This window comes from Mya arenaria, chromosome 9, assembly GCF_026914265.1.
Source record: "Mya arenaria isolate MELC-2E11 chromosome 9, ASM2691426v1".
Taxonomy (NCBI): Eukaryota; Metazoa; Mollusca; class Bivalvia; order Myida; family Myidae; genus Mya; species Mya arenaria.
In genome coordinates this window covers 29,262,520-29,284,067 of record NC_069130.1, presented here as the reverse complement: position 1 = coordinate 29,284,067, position 21,548 = coordinate 29,262,520, and the positions used below count along the sequence as shown (strand labels likewise).

General features: G+C 38.0%; 3 protein-coding genes and 1 non-coding gene across 4 annotated transcripts; 2 read left to right on the top strand and 2 right to left on the bottom strand.

Annotated features, from left to right (window-relative positions):
* Nucleotides 1-1,390: 1,390 nt before the first annotated feature.
* On the top strand, nt 1,391-1,765 carry LOC128245926 (proteasome assembly chaperone 4-like). The gene has a single exon (XM_052964147.1). It carries the CDS (start codon nt 1,391-1,393, stop codon nt 1,763-1,765), a length of 375 nt encoding a protein of 124 aa, XP_052820107.1.
* Nucleotides 1,766-7,002: 5,237 nt separating this feature from the next.
* On the bottom strand, nt 7,003-9,884 carry LOC128203468 (uncharacterized). The gene is made up of 2 exons (XM_052904894.1): nt 9,281-9,884; nt 7,003-9,104 (listed from the first exon to the last, which is right to left on the bottom strand). The coding sequence occupies exons 1-2, from the start codon at nt 9,795-9,797 to the stop codon at nt 7,729-7,731; spliced, it is 1,893 nt and encodes a 630-aa protein (XP_052760854.1). The 5' UTR covers nt 9,798-9,884; the 3' UTR covers nt 7,003-7,728.
* A 528-nt stretch (nt 9,885-10,412) lies between these two features.
* LOC128245925 (histidine-rich protein PFHRP-II-like) lies at nt 10,413-20,959 on the top strand. The gene is made up of 2 exons (XM_052964146.1): nt 10,413-10,521; nt 19,614-20,959. The coding sequence occupies exons 1-2, from the start codon at nt 10,413-10,415 to the stop codon at nt 20,957-20,959; spliced, it is 1,455 nt and encodes a 484-aa protein (XP_052820106.1).
* A 347-nt stretch (nt 20,960-21,306) lies between these two features.
* Nucleotides 21,307-21,379, bottom strand: Trnak-cuu (transfer RNA lysine (anticodon CUU)). The gene has a single exon. It is a non-coding gene; the product is annotated as a tRNA-Lys (tRNA).
* Nucleotides 21,380-21,548: the final 169 nt, after the last annotated feature.

Sequence of the window (21,548 nt, the reverse complement as noted above, 5' to 3'; positions counted from 1 at the left end):
TGCGTGCATTAAAGCTTGAGTCTGTACAGTCTGAAAAATGTGGGGGCTGTACTTGACCATGCATTATAGGATTTTCAAAATGTTTGCCATGAATGTTCACCATGCTCAGAAACATGTATTGTTCAACTCCATGTTAATCTTAGTTTAATGTTCTCAATAACAAGATCTCTACTATTGTTTTTACATAACTGTTGTGTTTGATTACTACTCAGAATGTGTACCTGATACACGTCTGTGGGCTTGATTCACGCCTGTGGGCTTGATACACGATACAGGCCTCTGGGTTTGATAGGCTTGATACAGGCCTGTCGGCTTGATAGGCACCATGGGGCTTGATACGCATCTGTAGGCTTGATACGCATCTGTAGGCTTGATACGCATCTTTAGGCTTGATACACGCCTGTGGGCTTGATACGCATCTGTAGGCTTGATACGCATCTGTAGGCTTGATAAACGCCTGTGGGCTTGATACGCATCTGTAGGCTTGATACACATCTGCAGACTTGATAGGCTCCTGTAGGCTTGATACGCGCCTGTGGGCTTGATATGCGCATGTGGGCTTGATACACGATACAGGCCTCTGGGTTTGATAGGCTTGATACACGCCTGTGGGCTTGATACGCATCTGTAGGCTTGATACGCATCTGTAGGCTTGATAAACGCCTGTGGGCTTGATACGCATCTGTAGGCTTGATACACATCTGCAGGCTTGATACGCATCTGTGGGCTTGATACGCATCTGTGGGCTTGATACGCATCTGTGGGCTTGATACACATCTGCAGGCTTGATAGGCGCCTGTAGGCTTGATATGCATCTGCAGACTTGATATGCATCTGCAGACTTGATAGGCGCCTGTAGGCTTGATACGCATCTGCAGACTTGATAGGCTCCTGTAGGCTTGATACGCGCCTGTGGGCTTGATATGCGCATGTGGGCTTGATATGCGCATGTGGGCTTGATACATGCCTGTGGGCTTGATATGCATCTGCAGACTTGATACGCATCTGCAGACATGATACGCGCCTGCAGACTTGATACGCATCTGTAGGCTTGATACGCATCTGTAGACTTGATACGCATCTGTAGACTTGATATGTTCCTGTGGGCTTGATATGCATCTGCAGACTTGATACGCGCCTGTAGGCTTGATACGCATCTGCATACTTTATAGGCATCTGCAGACTTGATACACATCTGTAGGCTTGATACGCATCAGCAGACTTGATACACATCTGTAAACTTGATACCCGCCTGTGGGCTTGATAGTGCCTGTTGGCCTGGTACGAGTCTATGGGCTTGATACACACATGTGGGTTTGTGCAATTTTGGTTTCTACTGTCTTACTTAAAATGTTGCTTTTATCTTTTCAGGATATTTTCATGGTATAAAATGGCGGAAGAACCCAGTGGTGTAACATTTGTCCAGCCTGAATTGACAGTCCATACATTCAGAGACAAAATTCTGAACCAAGACATTTACTTCCAAGTGATCAAACTTCATGAGAGTTTCATTATCTGGTTCGGAAAGTCAGAGAAATTGGGTGACTTATCTGTTGCCATGGCTACACTTAAAGGAATGGTTAGTGCTGCAAACTTGATTGGGGGTATGGAGTCGCATTCTGTGGCCCTGGCGGAGAGGTTATCCAAGAAAACTGGAAAGCAAGTGTTTATTGGTGGAGATATGAACAGTTTTGACCAACTGCAGTATCCACTTGTGGAGAAAAGAATCATGGAAGAAATGACAAAACACCCTGAACAGTTCTAATGATGGTTTCACATATTTTAAAAGTGTTCAGAACTCCCGATGTGTTATTCACATGTTCTGTTTTTGCAGCTGTATGTGTAACTTGATCGATGAACATGTTCAACAGTTAGTGTAAACGCAGCTGTATGCGTAATTTGATTGATGAACACGTTCAACAGTAAGTGTAAAGGCAGTTTTTTGTGTAACTTGATTGATGAACATGTCAACAGTTAGTGTAAATGCAGCTATATGCGTAACTTGATTAATGAACATGTTCAACAGTTAGTGTAAATGCAGTTGTATGTGTAACTTGATTGATGAACATGTTCAACACTTAATGTAAATGCAGTTGTATGTGTAACTTGATTAATGAACATGTTTAACAGTTAGTGTAAATGCAGTTGTATGTGTAACTTGATTAATGAACATGTTCAACAGTTTGTGTAAATGCAGTTGTATGTGTAACTTGATTGATGAACATGTTCAACAGTTAGTGTAAATGCAGTTGTATGTGTAACTTGATTGATGAACACATTTAACTGTTAACTTTTAATTGACACTTTTTAGCTCCACTGTTCGAGGAATAGGGAGGACTATACTACATGCCCTGGCATTTGGTTTAAGTTTAAGGGAAAGTTGGAATTTCACGTCATTCAATCTACTGCATACTTCATATAGTATTTTCAGGGGTTAAAATTTTAGAGCACTTTGTTTCCAGTTAAAGTTTTGGCAAGTTGGGTCTTTCACTTATAACTTCTCTACCTTTTTTGTTAAATTCACTTTGCATTTGTTCACTGCCATCACACAATTAGGTTACCATTACTCTATATTATCATTAATACAAATCATGGCTCTTGATCGACTTAGAAAGAAGAATAAAAGTTTTAACTCGGATTTCAAATTCTTTAAATTTAATGGACTTCATACTCCACACAGATGTTCAAGGCCATTGCACAATGAGGTAACATAATTCCCTGTAAACCTAACACAACTTATTGCTCTTGAGTTACTTTTTATGCCCCCACAAAGTGGCGGCATATAGGGTTGCCCTTGTCCGTACGTACGTCTGTCTGTCTGTCCGTACGTACGTACGTACGTACGTCCCGAAGATTGTTTCCGATCTAATTCTTGAAAACCGTTTGTCCAATCCTCACCAAACTTTAAACACATGTTTGTGACCATAATATCTTGATCAAGTTCGATAGTCATGGAAATCGCTTTAGTCATTTAGGAGTTACGGCCCTTTTTTGCCAAAAATACTTCAAAAATATATGTTTCCAATCTAATTCTTGAAAAGTATGTGTCCAATCCTCACCAAACTTTACATACATGATTGTGACCATAATATCTTGATCAAGTTCGATAGCCATGGAAATCGCTTTTGTCATTTAGGAGTTACGGCCCTTTATTTGCAAAAAAAGACTTGAAAAATACGTCCCGAAGATTGTTTCCGATCTAATTCTTGAAAACTGTTTGTCCAATCCTCACCAAACTTTAAACACATGTTTGTGACCATAATATCTTGATCAAGTTCGATAGTCATGGAAATCGCTTTAGTCATTTAGGAGTTACGGCCCTTTTTTGCCAAAAATACTTCAAAAATCATTATGGCTTATTTTCTGTGACAAAAAACCGAAGTGGGGGCATCCGTGTCCTATGGACACATTTCTAGTTTTATTTGATTTTTATTTCTTATTATATTTTTTATTGTGTTTGACTTTAATGCATTCATTTCAAGTCCTAAGTGTTGTTTAGTTTAGTACGCTGTCCATCGACAGCTCTTGTTTAACATCTGCAGAGATATTTTCAATCAATGTTTAAAATGCCATCATATTTTGTTGTTAATTGTCTATAGTTTTATCCATATTGAAATTGGTCGATTTTTTAGTATTGATAGAGATGATCACTTTTGTACCGTATTTATTGTTTATAGGACAAAGACATACTTGTTATTGAAGATGAATATCATGTATTTTTAAGTGTTCAAGATTTAATGACATCCGCGAAAAATATTTGTTTTTTTGGTATCGTGGAAATACTGACATTGTTTATTTCTATATTCTGATGGCATCTGAAAATGTTACCCATATTAAAGCTGCACTCTCACAGATATACCATTTTTACAATTTTTTAATTTTTGTCTTGGCAAGAGCAAATTTTTGCGTAAATATCTGCAAACCAATGATATAAGATTGCTGACAAAAGATCAGATCGCAGATTTGCATATTTCCGTTCGAAAATTGATGTTTTATGGCTTAAACCGTTACTAACGGTTTAAGAAAAATGCATAAATTATTAATTTTTGAACTTAAATATATAAATCGGCGATCTAATTTTTTGTTAGCCGTCTTATATAACTGGTTTACATGGATTTTCGCAAAAATTGGCTAGTTCCAAGACAAAAAGTAAAACAGTTGTCAAAACGTACCACCTGTGAGAGTGCAGCTTTAAATCCACTGCGCTTTACGTTCATAAACTCATGTTAGCCATAGATAACATTCAACTTTGTAAACCAAGAGACACAACTCCCATTTAGTTACATATATGTATTTTGTAATATTTGATTTGCATTGTAACATGTATTATGGGCTGGAGGCGTTTTATTGAATAAAATTTCGTTCGATCGTTCATTAATAACAATTTTTTTTCGCAGATGTTTGTGTTGACCTTTTATGTTTAACATGTTATTAGATTGGCAGTCCGAGTGATCGGGCTGGCAGTAAGCTCGTTCGGTTGTCATTAACAGTTTTGCATTAAAGTTTTTCTCCATATGACGAGGTCATGAAAACAAGAACATTTATCTGATCTTCATGGAACTCGGTCAGAGTGTTTGCCAGCATTATAGTTAGGACCTGTTGTTTATGGTAAAAAAACTAGGTCATGAGGTCAAATATTAGGGCAAACTTTTGTGTTAAAGTTTCTAAAAAATTTCACTAAAATAATATATCTTCAAGAAACTCAGATTCACAATATTTCTCAGCAAGGTATGTTTGACCATTGTGAATATGGCTCATATCGGGTATAAAACTAGGTCGTATATATGAGTGTGGGACAGCAGCATTTACTTTTTCTCTGTAAACTGAAATCCGGCAGCAAATTGGTTTCCGCCGCATTAAAGTCATGTTTATTTTCACTTGTTATTTATATCGTCAAACATTTTTTTTTGCATGCAAAATGAGCTACATTACTAGGGAAGTGCAATATTTTTGACAAAATAAATCTTTTTTTTTCCTGCCATGATTTGTCTTTCCCCAAAAAATATGTCATTTTCATATTAAATTTAGCTCTAAGACTCACAAGATGCATGTGAATGTACATTGGTGAATCTGATAAAAATATGCGACAAGTGGATTTAACAAAAAGAAGTTCATAAGTCATAACAGGACATTTTGTTGTCGCTGTGATGTTTTCGGGTAGCATTAGCTTATATTTTATAATTATCGTATTTCAAATTTAAAGCTGATGGTTTGTAAATTGCCATTTTTAGCTCGACTATTCAAAGAATAGGTGGGCTATACTACTCGCCCCAGCGTCGGCGTCCGGTTAAAGTTTTAGGACAAGTTGGGATTTTCACTTATAAGTCCAATACCTTTCATTTAATTGAGTTAATACTTCACACAGTTGTTCAGGGCCATCACATGATGAGGTTAGATAACTCCATATTATTCTTTAGACAGATTATGGCCCCTGATTGACTATGGAACTCAGGTTAAAGTTTTAGGGCAGGTTGGGATATTTATAAATAACTTCTATACCCTTTGTTCAATTGACTTAATACTTCACACAGTTGTTCAGGACCATCACACAATGAGGTTACATAACTCCATATTATCCTTAATACAAGTTATGGCCCCTGATTGTCTTAGGTTAAAGTTTTAGGGCAGGTTAAAGTTTTAGGGCAAGTTGGGAATTTCACTAAAAACTCCAATACCTTTCATTCAATTGAGTTAATACTTCACACAGTTGTTCAGGGCCATCACATGATGAGGTTAGATAACTCCATATTATTCTTTACACAGATTATGGTCCCTGATGGACTATGAAACTCAGGTTAAAGTTTTAGGGCAGGTTGGGATATTTATAAATAACTTCTATACCCTTTGTTCAATTGACTTAATACTTCACACAGTTGTTCAGGACCATCACACAATGAGGTTACATAACTCCATATTATCCTTAATACAAGTTATGGCCCCTGATTGACTTAGGTTAAAGTTTTAAGGTAGGTTGGGATTTTCACTTAAAACTCCAATACCCTTCATTCAATTGACTTTATACCTCACACAGTTGTTTAGAGCCATCACATAATGAGGTTAGATAAATCCATATTATCTTTTATACAATTATGGCCCCTGATTGACTATGAAACTTAGGTTAAAGTTTTAGGGCAGGTTGGGATATTTATTAATAACTTCTATACCCTTCATTCAATTGACTTAATACTTCACACAATTGTTCAGGACCATCACCCAATGAGGTTGCATAACTCTATATCCTTAATACAAGTTATGGCCCCAGATTGACTTAGGTTAAAGTTTTAGGCAATAAAAGTTAAGGGCAAGTTGGGATTTTAATTAAAAAAACTTCTATACCTTTCATTCAATGCACTTAATAAAATTCAAAATTATTTACGACCATCTTACAACAAGAAACATAACTCCATTTTAACCCTAAATACAAATTATGTCCCTTGAATATTTTTCTTATTTTTTTTTAAATTTCTTTTGACAGGCACATTTTTACATTCTTTACCAGTTTTTTACCAAGGGAAACAAGGTGGGCTATACTATTTGGCCATTGAATTTTTATTATTTTTGTTTTTTAATTTATTTTAATTTCATTTGAAAGGCATATTTGTATATTCTTTACCACATTTTCATAATGGGAAATCAAGTTATTTAAATGACTTGCGTCATTTTTCGGGTGGTGGGAGGGCAGCATCAAAGTCACCTTATGTATCGAATAATAGTTAGGTTTGACATAAATAGACCAAACTTGGTAATATTACATTGTTATTGTATTCACTTCTAAGTCAAAGCGGCGAAGTCGAGCGCGCTGTCTTACGACGGTTCTTGTTTAATTACGAAATAAAGTGTGAAAAATCATAAGGAGTGTTTATACAAAAAGACCAAAAGCTAGAAACCTTTAGCAAATGTTGATATTTACTTCGTCACAGTATCGCCTTTGAATACCACAATTTTCATAAGCGCATATAACGCGATTGAAAATTAATTACAACTGTGATGTTAGGTGATTGGTTGATTGACATTATCACGTGCTGTTTGAATGTAACCTTAATAGGTCAACACATCCACCACTTTTGTATCCCGGTTACCGTGTGGACTAGCCGGCTGTTTTCTATTTTATCCTTGACTTTACCGGCGTGGGTTCGAACCCCACTAAAACCAAACTATTTCTTTTATGCTATAACTGTATTTTTTTCTGCAATTTCGATATCATAGAGTACAATAATGATAAAATTAGTGTTTTCAGATGCATTAACGGGAAAACTAATTTTTGGTCCAAAAACATGAGCGAGTCACTTAAATAAAACAATAAACTTGGTAGAACGTGACCACTATTTAGTTTGATAAAGTGAACAGACTCGGCGTTTGAGTGCAAACAACGCGGTGAAAAATGTAACAAAATGTTGATCAAGTAGATTCAGCATGTTTAAAAAGTTTTCAAATCACAAACCTCCAGGTTCAAAACCTATACATATGAAGAGAAGCCAATGGTCTGATATAATACAACCATGCTCTGATGCCCTGCAGATGTGTTAAAACACACGCACACATGCAGGCGTACACACAACGCGCACACAAACACGCACGCACACACGCACATGCACGCACGCACGTACGAATACAGCCACACATACAAATAAAATGATAAGCATGTACTTTACGTGTACTTTTTCCACAATGTTATCGCAGCTTATGACACATATTGTTTTTAGCATGACTTGTTTTCCTGTTGGCACGCTAGTTCAGAAGCCATCTAATCTTCATGTTAATCCTGTTGTTACAACACACCGACACATCATGCTTCAGGCATCCCGGTGCCACCAGGTGAATCATCCGCCGCTGCAGCCGTCGGACGTCCCTGGAACGCGCAGGGTCGGGTGTGAAGTCCCAGATGTCCTCATGTAGCTCAGACGTTTGCTGGAGCGCCAGCAGCCGCCAACATGTCGCCTCCAGGTCGTCTCGGCGCTCGCGGTAGATTTCAAGTTGCTCTGAAGTCAGACGCTGCAGCGCGGAACCTAGACGCCCGGCGGCTAGAAGGATTCGCGGGGGTCCTGTGTCTATAAGAGTTGTGAGCGCTCTGCATAGAGATTGACCGAATTCTATATTTCCGCTGTCGGCTAGAAGGTTTCTTGTTGGTAGGAAGTAGTATGGGAGTTTGTTATCAATAACCGAATCTCGTAGCCTTTGTAGTCCTTGAAGAGTGCATGCCAGCAGTGTGGAGTCTCGAAAATCCTCATGGGGCTTTTCTTCACACATCCAAAACACAATGTTCCGGATGATAAACGGAGTTAGTTTGAATCTCCAAGTTTCGAGCTTATATTGGACAATCCAATTCAGCATTGCTAAAACTTTATATTGACAATCGGACAAACTCTGTAAAAGGCACTGCTCTGCGAGCATAAATCGTATCTCCCATAGTCGGTGACTGTGTGTCATCGTTTCTGCTTCCGCCGGTAGAAGGAACGCTTCTAGTGTTTGCACTTTCTGTATAAGCTCCTTGCTAGGCCATCCATGGAAACGTATCCGCTCAGACCAGCAATCCAGCAAAGTTTGGCACAAGCAGCGAAATCCATACTGCGGTAACGCACCCGCATCCACTGTGTGTGTATCATGTTGTTCATCGAGCTTGCATCCAGCTAGAAATTGCTCATGTGCATGTGTATTATGCCCGTGTTCGGTCCTCAGTTGAAAAAGGCGACTGGAAACGTACAGATTTGCGCCGTCCATGACAAGACTGGCTTTCAAAGATGTGGCCACGCCTGAACCGAAGCGCACTAGTCGCATTTCCGTGAATCCGATAGGATATCCTTCAGTGGACATCTCAAAAACTGTGTAATAGCCCGGAAGTTGGTTTAAGCCGTCTGAAGCAACACATAACGTCTCTTTTGGAACAAGCAGGAAGTCCTTCTGGTGTTGGGTTACGCAGGTGCTTCCGTCCAGTGTGCCTTCCATTAGAACGCGCATGTACGGTCCGTGTTTGGAAAAATCTGGCATACTTCCGGTGCAAACTGGAAACATCTCATAGCGGTAACGTAGCATATTATTGCTGAATCCAAGACTGTCCATAGCTCTGTGCACGTGCCACGAAAATTCGCTCGAGGACATCAGTGTACCTGTAATTAAAGTCGAGATTTGTTCTAATAGAAAGAAAACAGACATAAATACATTATATGGTTAATACTCATATACGAATGACACAATGTCGATATATTTATGGCAACCTCATTTAAATATAGTTGTGCTTAACTCGCATTAAAGGGGCAAGTTTTAGTAATGATTCGAAATCTACCCTGCTCGTCTAGCCCTGGTATGTGTTCCGGTCGTATATCATCAGTTTGTGATTCTAAAACATTCCTCAGACGCTCCAAGTCACCAATTTCCGGTCGCCCCCTTAACTTCCGGTAAACTCTTTCTAAAAGCTTTTCTATCGGTGGTGTGCTGGGCCGATGTTTCGTTTGGAAGTGGCCCAAGTCTCTGTGAACTTTAGTCGTCGACCCTTGGGTGTCGTCTGCTCGAAGTGGATGATCACGTACAGTTTCGTACGCGAAATGAACATGATTCTGACGTTCCAAATTAACGTTGTCCAAACGGGTCTTTCGGTCGAGTGTTCCACTTCCGGTGCTTGAGGTTCCGTCGTCTGCTCCATGTTCAGTATTAGCCAGTAACGAGCTGTTCCGATTCTCAGCAACTGGATGACTACTGGCGTCCTCGTGTTGATGGAAGAGCTTGTTTCGTCTATGTTTCTTTTTTAACCCACTAAACATTTGAGTTAGCATTGTTCTATTTTTTACGATGTTTTCTGTCATGAAAATATATATAAAAATAGACAAATCGAAGCCATCCTATGTGCTTGCATAAGCTTAAATGCGTATGAAATAATGAAGTGTGTGAAGTTTAACTTATTCTATTCCACCTTCTGAAATTGTTTTTTGTTATATTTTGAATATTTTTATTTGAATATAGGCATATGGTTCAATTGTCTTTACATGTTTTAGTAACCAGAGAACGTCAAAGTGTATCATTTCATAGTGAACTCATTATAAAGGACATCGAAACTATTCAAAAATGTTCAATGTTGAAGTAATTGATTTCAACATCGATTGTTTGATCATGTTCAATGATTCGTGCAGATCGGTAATTATGGTTATTTCGATATGAGGACAAGATTGAGGAAAATCATCCAATCGATATCTTTTTATCTGCGCATTTCAATATGTTTAATTAAACTTTTTTTCCGCAACGAGTATAGAAACTGTATACAATGAACGACAACTCTTCAAAGACATTTTCGGGGATTGACTTGGGTTGTTCACCTTTACTTACAGTAACAGCGTTTTTTTACAACGACAGTGAAAAAAGTTACAGTACAGCATTAAATTAATCACTCATGTCGGCAAGATGTTACGCAAGAGTGTGGCATTATGTTGTGGTGGAAACCGGAGTGCTCGGAGGAAACTAACTTTTTTGGCTTGACGACCACAAACCAAACTCACATCTGCCCCGGCCGGGAATCGAACCTGGGTCGCCTAGGTGAGATATGTCTGCAGTAACCACAGGGCATATAAGCGCATATTTTTTTATAGTTTTACAAAGGCGATGATTTGTCTTGTGTTCAGTGCCAAGATTCGCGTGTGCTTGAGATTCACGTTTTCTAAGATTTACGTGTCAGCCACCATGTGTGGTAGAATTATAGAATGAACGACGTGATTTATTTTTATTTGGGCACAGCATTGTCACTCAATACTAAACGCTATAAGCACAATAGGTCAACAAAGTACTTGACAATGGTTTTGTCTGGGCGTGAGAAAGCCACTTGTAGTCAGATGTAAAAAGATGTATTACACACGTGGCTGCAATTAAAATACTTTGCGGTCATTATGTAGTCCTTAACCCCTCTGTCACAGGCCGTTGTAAGTGTAGTTTCACACGTAGGTCTCTACGAGTTTTTTTTTAAAGTTAAACCAAAAGAGGCTCAAACGGAAGAATATTTGTCCATTGGAAATCTGTACTCGGCAAAAGCATTCTTGCGACATAGTATATTACTGCTCAAACTTTATTTTTCTGTATTAAGTCGATATCTTTTGTTTCACATCATATGAGATTATTGACTAGTTACTCTGCTGCCGACGTTATAATGAGTTGTTATAAACTATATTGTTTCTTTATTCCTAAGACACAAAGCGCATATACGTGACGTCCAATTTAAAGTACACGTAACTCAAAAAAATGGCGGCAATAAAGTCATGTTGATGATTTGACATCAACAATAACACAAGGTTAAGAATGTTAAAAATGAAAGAGCACATTGCTTTGCATTCATTACGTATGACGTCAACGTCCTTTAACGTCAATAGGTATTAAGAACGTAGAGACACGTAGACTTACAAACCCACGCTTACCAACAAAACGTACGCGTGTTAATATTCATGGCTTCTAATCTGTATCATCTGAATCCTGAATAAAACGTCAAAGATAACAGCGCCTATGTTCGACCTGACATTGATTGGTCGTTGAGGATGCGTGTCACTCATCAAGTTCTTGGGTGGAAGTGGAAGTGGATGTGGATGTGTATCTTGAACCGTTCATAAGCCAATTCCAACGTATTTAAAAGTTTATTCATCATTTATTCGCTAGATTTGGAATTGCAAGAGTTGTCTCGCTTACTCCAGCGGTTATAGGATGCTATCATGGTTGCTGTATTTCGTAAATAGATACTCACATAAAATGTTCGATTTTTTATGCACGACAAGATTAATATATAATTGTTTTTATATGTATTCATTTTATTACGCACAAAAATGAATCCTTACAAATGTGACTTCCATTATTCACAAAAAAACTATGCCATTCACAATATGAATACAGGTTTTCCCTTTTTTTAATTCTAATACCATATTGTTTTTATCATAAATAAAACCCCCTTTCCTTTAAAAAAGATACATAATGCGCAATTTGTTTTAATTATAATATCAAAAAGCGGCATATGCATACGTCAATTCAAGCAGTGTAGATAGTTCATGATCACAGGGGCACCATCCGTATAGTTAGCAGACGTTTCTTTGTCTATTTGAATTTTAGCCTAGTGCTATAGGATTTTCCTTTTATTCTTTTGATTTTTTTGTCAGCAACATGTGTTTCAGTAAACTTTTGGTAAATATTCATTATCGTCTGCAGTCCAGCAGATGTCGCGTGAAATTTGAATATCCCGCTCTTTTGATTGATTGGTTTTGAATTTTCCGTTACAGCAGCTGAGTATTCACGGTTGGCTAACGAACATTTACGGAAATTACCGATGATTGTGATTATATATAGTATAAGTACAAAAGGTGCTGATTTAGATGTTGTCGTAAAAATGTTGAGAGTATGAATTTCTATCTGCGCATCTTTATATATGAACAGCTGATAAGTGATTAGTTTTCATTCAAAAATATCTTTGTCGTCTGCTCGCGACCGGCGCGCGCCATATTTGAACAGACAATTAATTGACCTTGTAATATAAGTGTTAAAAGATATTTAATAGGATTCAGATGGCCACACAATTTTGGCGGAAAACTCCATCATATTAAAAACATGAAAACCTTGATATTAACAAAGTATGTCTGTATACTATACAAGTACAGGTTCATAATTTTATAGGCTGTTACAAGATTATATTTCAATCTAATAATATAGATTGATAAAATTTGTAACACAGTAAGCTGTATATAAACATTGTTTAGTCACTGATCACTTGAAAGATATTATTAAATTGAAGGGTTTTTTCTAGGTGGTTCGAATATGAAAATGGACACAATCTAGTTAACGGAAGTCGCTGCGGGGTGGGAGGCTAGAGAATAATTTAAACATGTTTAAAACGGCTCATTTTCCCCTTAAGTATTTTTCGCAGACTCAAGTCCCCTTTGAACTGGCAAGGGCCCGGCTCCTGAACAATCAAATGATTGCTAAATTGCGCTGGTCGGCCATAATCACTAAATACATTGAAACAGGGGTGGGACTTTCCCACAAAATCAGATGCTTCAAAATGCAACAAGTTGGTACGGAATTAGCGCGTGTCATGAATATAAAGATGAAAGAAATTAGGATAATTGTTGTGCGGTTAGTCCCCTATCATAAAAGGGGTTAACTTTTTTACAAATTTCTCATGAAAGATGTTTCTGATAGCAAACATGTGTTTTAGGGTCGTTCCACTGATCTCATCACGCATGTGCAAAAATGTGTCACGTGTTAAGATATAAGATAAAATTTGATTGGTTGATGAATCCTGCAGTTCTGCAAGTCTGCTAGAGATCGTGAGAACCAGTAATTGTGAATGTACAGCGAACTGTTATCTGGCACGCGCAATGTACGCCAATCAAATCTAGTAATCAGGAAAGTGGTTGCTTATCTCTGCCGTTCACAGACTCCTGTGAGAAATAAGTTCATTGTCAGTGAGTAGTGGTGTGCTACATTTTGACGGTCTGTAAAAATGACTCGGTGAATGAGAACAGTCAACAGACTGATTTAGATAATATGTATTGCGATCGTTCACCACATTGCTGACAAAATGTTGGGGCCAGTGTGCGGTCGAATGCCCATGAACTGTTTTACACCCCCCCCCCCCCCCCTCGAATGAACTCTTAGATAAATTACTCTCCCCTAATCAATACTCATACATTTATTTGTATCGATACTTTGGAAACTTTGGCAAAGATGTACGTGTAAATTGCTGTTTGAAGTGCTGTGTAGATTTATAGTTTGGTGTTAGTTTTGCCTCGATCCTGGTGACTTTAAACTGGATCGAGGTTTATATTAAGGTTTTAAACTAGACTTGACCCTGTATTTTTTATTGTTTTATTTGAATACGTACGCGTTTGAACTTTCCGAACACTTTAAGGTCACTCCTTTTTTATTTTTTGGTTTACAAGAATTTTTGGAATAAATGTCCACCGGGTGGTCGAAAAAAAAAAAAAGAAAAAAGGAAAAAAAGTCACAAAACATACTCTTACAGGGTGAAAATCAGAGAACAACATAAAAACATTAAAAATTTATATCATTTACTTGACATTGTAAAATGCTTTTAATGCATGTTTCAATACACTCAAAGTTTCAAAGTTTTAATTAAACACACAGTTTAAATCTTACATAATGTGCATATAAAACATCAATGAAATTGACCATAAAACATGTTTACATGTATAAACTACACTTTTTATCAAAGATACATTGAATATCACTCAGCAAGACATTTGTTTAGCTTTAAGGGTATGCTAAAGCAAAAGTGAATGCAGAACATTTAAAAACTGACCAATATTAAATTGAAAAAAAAAGAAAAGGCGAATTTTACGTATTAAAATACACAAAAATTGCACTGTATTAAAACAATTCAATACATTACGTTTTCCAAACATTGTTTCAGTTATTTCAATATTGGAAAATGTCAATAAAGTGAAATAATTACCAATTTTGTAAATAAGGAAGTAACATTTTATGAAGACATTTGAGCTTTAATATTGTGAAAACAATTCCTGAAAAACTAAAAACCAAACTTGACCTAGATTTGAGTTTTAATAACCTTTACCATGCGGGGTCCTAGTTGTGTGTAACCCGATCCATGCTAAGTTCGGATATTTTCGGACCGGGATATTTACCATGGGATGTTCGCCAAATCCATTTCAAATTCCAATCTTGCAGCAAATTACCACATCAGTACATAACAAGAGGCCCAAAAGGGCCTATGCTCTACTGGCATGGCTTTTGTGGTCATATCAATCCAGAGCATGTATGTATGGGTAAAAGGCAACAGACATATAGTTTATGTTTTGTATTTGGGTTACCTAAAAACGTAGCACGTTCAACATCTGAGCCCAGAAAGCTTTCAAAACTGTACTCATAGTAAAAAATTCTGTAGTTTTAAAAGTTAAAAAAAGTTGGTCAAAGTCAATGGCATCCTAGGACAACATTGATCAATTTGAACAAACATTCACAATCAATTGTGCTGAGATGGATGCACGAACACACAAAAAGATTTTCAAACCTTTCCAGATTTATGTTTACCAAACCTGTGAACCCTGGGTGTGGCCAGTAATGACACCAGGTGCATAACTTAAACATTCACAACCAATTTTGTTAAGATGAATGCGCAAACTACAGAACTTAAAGCTAAAAAATGGCCTTTGGGCTTTCAACAAGAACAAGGCAGAGTAATTCACAAAATCAGCTGCATAAGCAAAAAGCAAATTGTCTCTCAAAATCCTAGACTTGCAAATTATCTTCCTTAACTCTAGACTTGAATTTACATGTACATGTAAACTTGGCTAAAAATAGAATTCGCTCATGCAGACCTGGCTAAAAATAGAAAGCATTTCTTTGAAATTTTCATGGCCCATAATCTAGGCATTCATGGGCGGATCTGGCTGGTTTTCGAAAGGAACCGAGCTCTAATCTATATCTAGATACCGTACAAGTTTCATCGAGATACAATCAAAACTGAAGACTGTATCGTGTTCACAAGCAATTGTTTACAGACGCACGAACGCACGACCGCACGACCGCACGGACGCACGGACGCATGGATGCACATACTACGTACACATTACCATCGCAAAAGCTCTTCTGGCCTTTGGCCAGTAGAGCTAAAAATCACAAAGCAAAATAATAAATCTAGCATGTGACTTAACTTGATGTACCAATGATAGTAACAGAGAAATCCATAATTATGTATCGGATATTTTCATCTCCCAACTCCGCCATTTTGTGTATACATATTTTATGCGACAGTTTGGGTTCACGGCACTGTGCGCCTCACACCCGCAACACGACATTGCGTGTGTCTGCCACATAACGTTACTCCGACAAAAAGGAACGTGCAGCGCCATGTTGTTTTCACGTTTTATTCCAGTAACAAATTACAGAGTATTATGAATAGTTTAAATTAAATATAGAAGTCTAATTATTAACTCGTTCAATTGAATTAAGTCACTTAGAATGTTCACACAGTTTAAGATGCACACAAAGTATTAAGCACAAAGTTTTACACAGAGAGAAATAGAGTATAATGTCTTTCACAAAGTTACACAAAGTTGTCGCCTTATTGAATACTAAATCATCACTATTTTAATGAAAACATATATGTGTTTATATACTCCTTAAATGTAATACAGAGTTTGATAAAATATGACAGGTGATGAATGTGATTATCAAAAAATGAAAATATTTGTCTTCAAGCAAAATAATTACATAATAATGTCAATTACTGAAAGATCATTAAATGATTATTTGGACCCCACGCGTACTTTGACCAACCCAATTGCGTTCATATCCCCGCAATTCATGCCTTATATATACACCAAACGTTCATTATTTCATTCAAGAATTGTTAAAAAAAATACTTCATTTCATTTAAGAAAACCTTTCAGTTATCCGTTCTTCCCCATTCTGTAAATAGAACGACCCGACTGTAACCGGAAACATTTTTTCAAATGACGTCCCAATAACGCGGGAGAAGATCAACCACTTGAAATCACTTTAAAACGTAAAATTGAAACACTTATAACAACAGTACATTTAAAATATAATAAATGAACACTTTTGAAAATGTTGATCTATATTTTACGGGACCTGCTGACACAATACAAACAATAACAAAATCAATAGCTTTATATTGTTATGCGATGAATTGCGATCCGAACATATCCGAAGATGTTGCGTTCATCGATTGATGAACGCAATTGCCGAAAGGCAGTTCATTTAAGGAATGGAAGTCGAGGTGTAAATATTACAAATTGAAATGGACTTATTCAAAATAGTTTTCCGTGTTGTTTTATCTAAATGTTTTGCACACAACTCCTGGCATTAGTATTAAAATGTCATTGACATATGTGTTCAACTCTTTCATTGTTTTTACTCTACTATTAACCCAAACATAAATAAACATGTAATCTAGAATAAACACAAGCTTTACATTGACTCAATGACAAGTACTTCCAAACCATTTTGTGATTTAAAATCCATAAACACCATCGACCGAACTTGTCAAACTAGGTCACCGGTGTCAACTTAGAAATTTTACTTTCGATTTCACCACTCACACTTAGCGCACTGTTATTTGATATTTAACCATAAAATGTTATAAAATGTTTTCCTCACACACAATTTACAGATATTTGTGTCTACTATTTCGATGGCAGCCGCTGACAATTTTATTTTTTATCTATATCTTATATTTGTCATAAGGACCCCATTGGAAATAAGTTGAATAACTTTAATGGGTTATCCTGTGTTATATATTTGTCACATTGAATTAAATCTTTGTTAACGCACGTATGTATCCAAAGCATTCTAATGATGTTGTGCTTTAGTATAGATATCATCACTAATACTTTGTTAATCAGTCTGTGTTATAACTTTATGAGATATTTGGTTTGTTACTATGACATATATATGCACGAATAAATCTATCCATCCATCCATCCATCCATCCATCCTTCCATCCATCCATCCATCCATCCATCCATCATCCATCCATCCATCCATCCATCCATCCATCCATCTATAAACAACAATATTTTCATGACCTAAAATGGCGGGGAAAAACAACCATCACGTCACAGTTATTGTTTGTGTCGGCTGTTAAATTTGCCAATGTTTATTGCTATTGTTATTTTAACAACTCCTGCATATTTTAATTAATTATTTCATACAAAGAATGACTGCTATCGTAAATTCCGCCATTGCCAACGGCGCTGTCATAACAGTTGACTGGCTCGCATGATATCACTATAAATTGGCGAATACGGCTACGGAACAACAACCCAGTCGAGATCTACTGCATTCGTACTCTTATCTCTTCGTTTTTCTTTCGTTTCGCACCAAAATCGATACGGTAGGGAAAACAATTTTGAAAAAAAAGTGAAATTCCTTTCTTTTCTTTTTTTGTACTTTTCGGAAAATTAAACCCGCTGGTTTTGAAAACCAATTTATATAAAAGTAGTGGCCTAGGTGTGTTCTATTGTTAAAGCGTCGCTATACTTGAAACAAGAAACCTTGATTGATGCACAGTTTTACTCTTAACTCCATTCCTTTTTGTCGGGCGCCTTGCAGGAAGGCGATCGGTACCGATGACATGTATTTAACTCGCTATTAGGTCATCAACTGGCCATATCAGAACAAGCTCTTCAACCTCCAACCTCCTGCTACGGGCTTCATAACCATTAGGCCACGGAGGCGGGCTCCCTAACCACAAGGCTACGGAAGTGGACTCCCTTACCACTTGACCACGGAGTTGGACTCCCTAACCGCTTGGACTCGCAGACGCCGGGTGTGGACCACAGTTGTTCAGTAGAAAAGAGAATGTAAGGTAATACACAAACATGGATGAACATATCTGGGGCATCATTGATTTTAATTCGTTGAGTCTCTTATTTAAGATTACGTTGTAAAACATAAACAGAAATAAAACTACATGTATATATCACTGTGATATCAGCCAGGGTTACATTTGCAGTGGAAATGGTATAAATATTTACAGTCGAAACGGGATTAATATGATATACGTACATGGTTACATTTGCAGTCGAAGTAATGTACGCTGCATTAGCTAATGTATGAGAAGTGACATCAAGGCTATTACGTCGTTTATATGACGGGATTTACCCTCGGGGAAAATATACCCCCCTTCCCCCATCCCCCTCAGAGTAAAAAAAAATGTGCATTTAAATATTTAAAGACAAATACCAACGGGGTTAGATTTACCGTTCGGACGTGGGGACATGGGGCAAATTTGCCCGCGGGGGTATTTCATGTCATATTTACGCACAAACACATCATTGAGTTTTATCCCAGAAGGATTTGGCCAATTGAAGTAAGATTTTAAGCATATTAACTAAGGTTATGACTTGTGATCGCAAGAAAAGTGATCTTTCACCTGCTAGGAACATTGCTTTATGGTTAAATAATTGCATCTTCAACTCACGAATCTAGTTTATAATCTTTTTCACTTAAACACTGAGTCTATCACTAGATTTTATCAATTTGAATTTATGTGTTAATAATCATTTACAAATTATTTCCAAAACACAGATTCTTATTAAGATATCAGAGTTGTCTAATTATCCTCACTGTTCTGTTAATTTACCACCTTTTTGTTTCTATTCTGAAACCTCTGTCCTTGATCTACTCGGCATTGACCTTTCTGCTCCGATCACCTTCCTTTCAACAGGTGAAAATATTGCATCCTAATTCAGATTTATTTATTTTGTAGTTGCCCTCTTTTGTGATTAGAATCACGATAGTAATCTAAATAAGACTATCACTAAACCCATTGATATTACATTTCAACTGTATAACAAAATGTAGTTTTGACAACTTTTTTTATTTTTTGTCTCGGAACGAGCCGAATTTTGCGAAAATGCATGGAAACCAGTTATATAAGACTGCTGACAAAAAATGGAATGCAGATTTTTATATTTAAGTTCAAAAATTGATGTTTTATGCATTTTTCTTAGCAACGGTTTATGCCATAAAACATTAATTTTCACGGAAATATGAATATCTGCGATCTGATCTTTTGTCGGCAATTTTTTTTCATTGGTTTGCCGATATTTACGCAAAAACTTGCTCTTTCCAAGACAAAAAATTAAAAAAAGTTGCAAAAACGGTATATCTGTATAACCTTATTCCAAACGACACCTACTACACCCACGACACCTACGACACTCACGAAACTCACGACACTCACAACACTCACGAAACTCACGACACCCACGAAACTTACGACACTCACATAACTCACGACATCGACAACACTCCTGTCACCCACGACACCTACGACACTCACGACACCCACGACACCCACGACACTCACGAAACTCACGACACCTACGACACTCACGACACTCACATAACTCACGACATCGACGACACTCCTGACACTCACGACACCTACGACACTCCTGACACCCACGACACCTACGACACTCACGACACCCACGACACTCACGAAACTCACGACACCTACGACACTCACGACACTCACATAACTCACGACATCGACGACACTCCTGACACTCACGACACCTACGACACTCCTGACACCCACGACACCTACGACATTCACGAAACTCACGACACCTACGACACTCACGACACTCACATAACTCACGACATCGACGACACTCCTGACACTCACGACACCTACGACACTCACGACACCCACGACACCCACGACACCTACGACACTCACGAAACTCACGACACCTACGACACTCACGAAACTCACGACACCTACGACACTAACGAAACTCACCACACCAACGACACCTACGACACTCACGAAACCCACGACATCGACGACACCTACGACACTCACGAAACTCACAACACCGAAGACACCGATTACACTCACGAAACTCACGACACCTATAAAACTCACGACACCCACGACACCTACGACACTCACAACACCCACGACAACTTACGACACCGACGACACCCACTCACGAAACTCACGACACCTACAAAACTCACGACACCGACGACACCTTCGACACTCACGACACCTACAAAACTCACGACACCCACGACACCTACGACACTCACGAAACTCACAACACCGACGACACTCACAACACCCACGACAACTCACGACACCTACGACACCGACGGCACCTACGACACTCACAACACTAATAACACCGACGACACTCACAACTCTGACGACAGCAACGACACTTACGACACTCACAACACCGACGACACTCACAACTCCTACGACACCGACGGCACCTGCGACACTCATGACACTCACAACACCGACGACACCGACGATACTCACAACACCGACGACACTCAAGACACCTACGACACCGACGGCATTTGGACCACCACCAACACACACACCCACTCACAAAAATTATTTCGTTTTTTGTGTACCTTCATGATAGGGGCGATTTATGTGTTGATTGGTAGTTTTAACAGCTCTAACATAAAGTAATCTTTTTAATTCTTATCAACCTAAAAACACACAGTTTTTTAAGAATGATATGCATCATCTGACAACCTCCAATAAGCTTCGCGTTGTTTTATATGAACCCAAATACAGCCGTTTAGATTTGAAAAAGTATTGCTACCTCGGGGGTTTCAAGGAGAAAAAATAGAATATTTCGTCAAACGATATCGGTTCATTACATCTAAAATATATCGGATCTGAACATAGAGGACGATTTGGTCAGATGTAATTCCTCTTTCGTGGATATCATTACGTTTTGTCACATAACGACGTGTCCATATTTGAAATACAAGCGTTGCATTGGCTGATGATTTAAAAAAATTATAAAATTTCGCCCAACGTGGGGCTCGAACCCACGACCCCGAGATTAAGAGTCTCGTGCTCTACCGACTGAGCTAGCCGGGCTGTGCGATGAACGTCGCCCCGACAGGCCTAAATTTTAACACAATGCACATTGCATGATAGTGGTGGGGTCATCATTTCATCTAAATTATTTAGAACATGAACATTGACCGTATGGGACGAATTGGTCAGACTTGATTCCTGTATTGTGGATATCACTATGTCGTGTAAT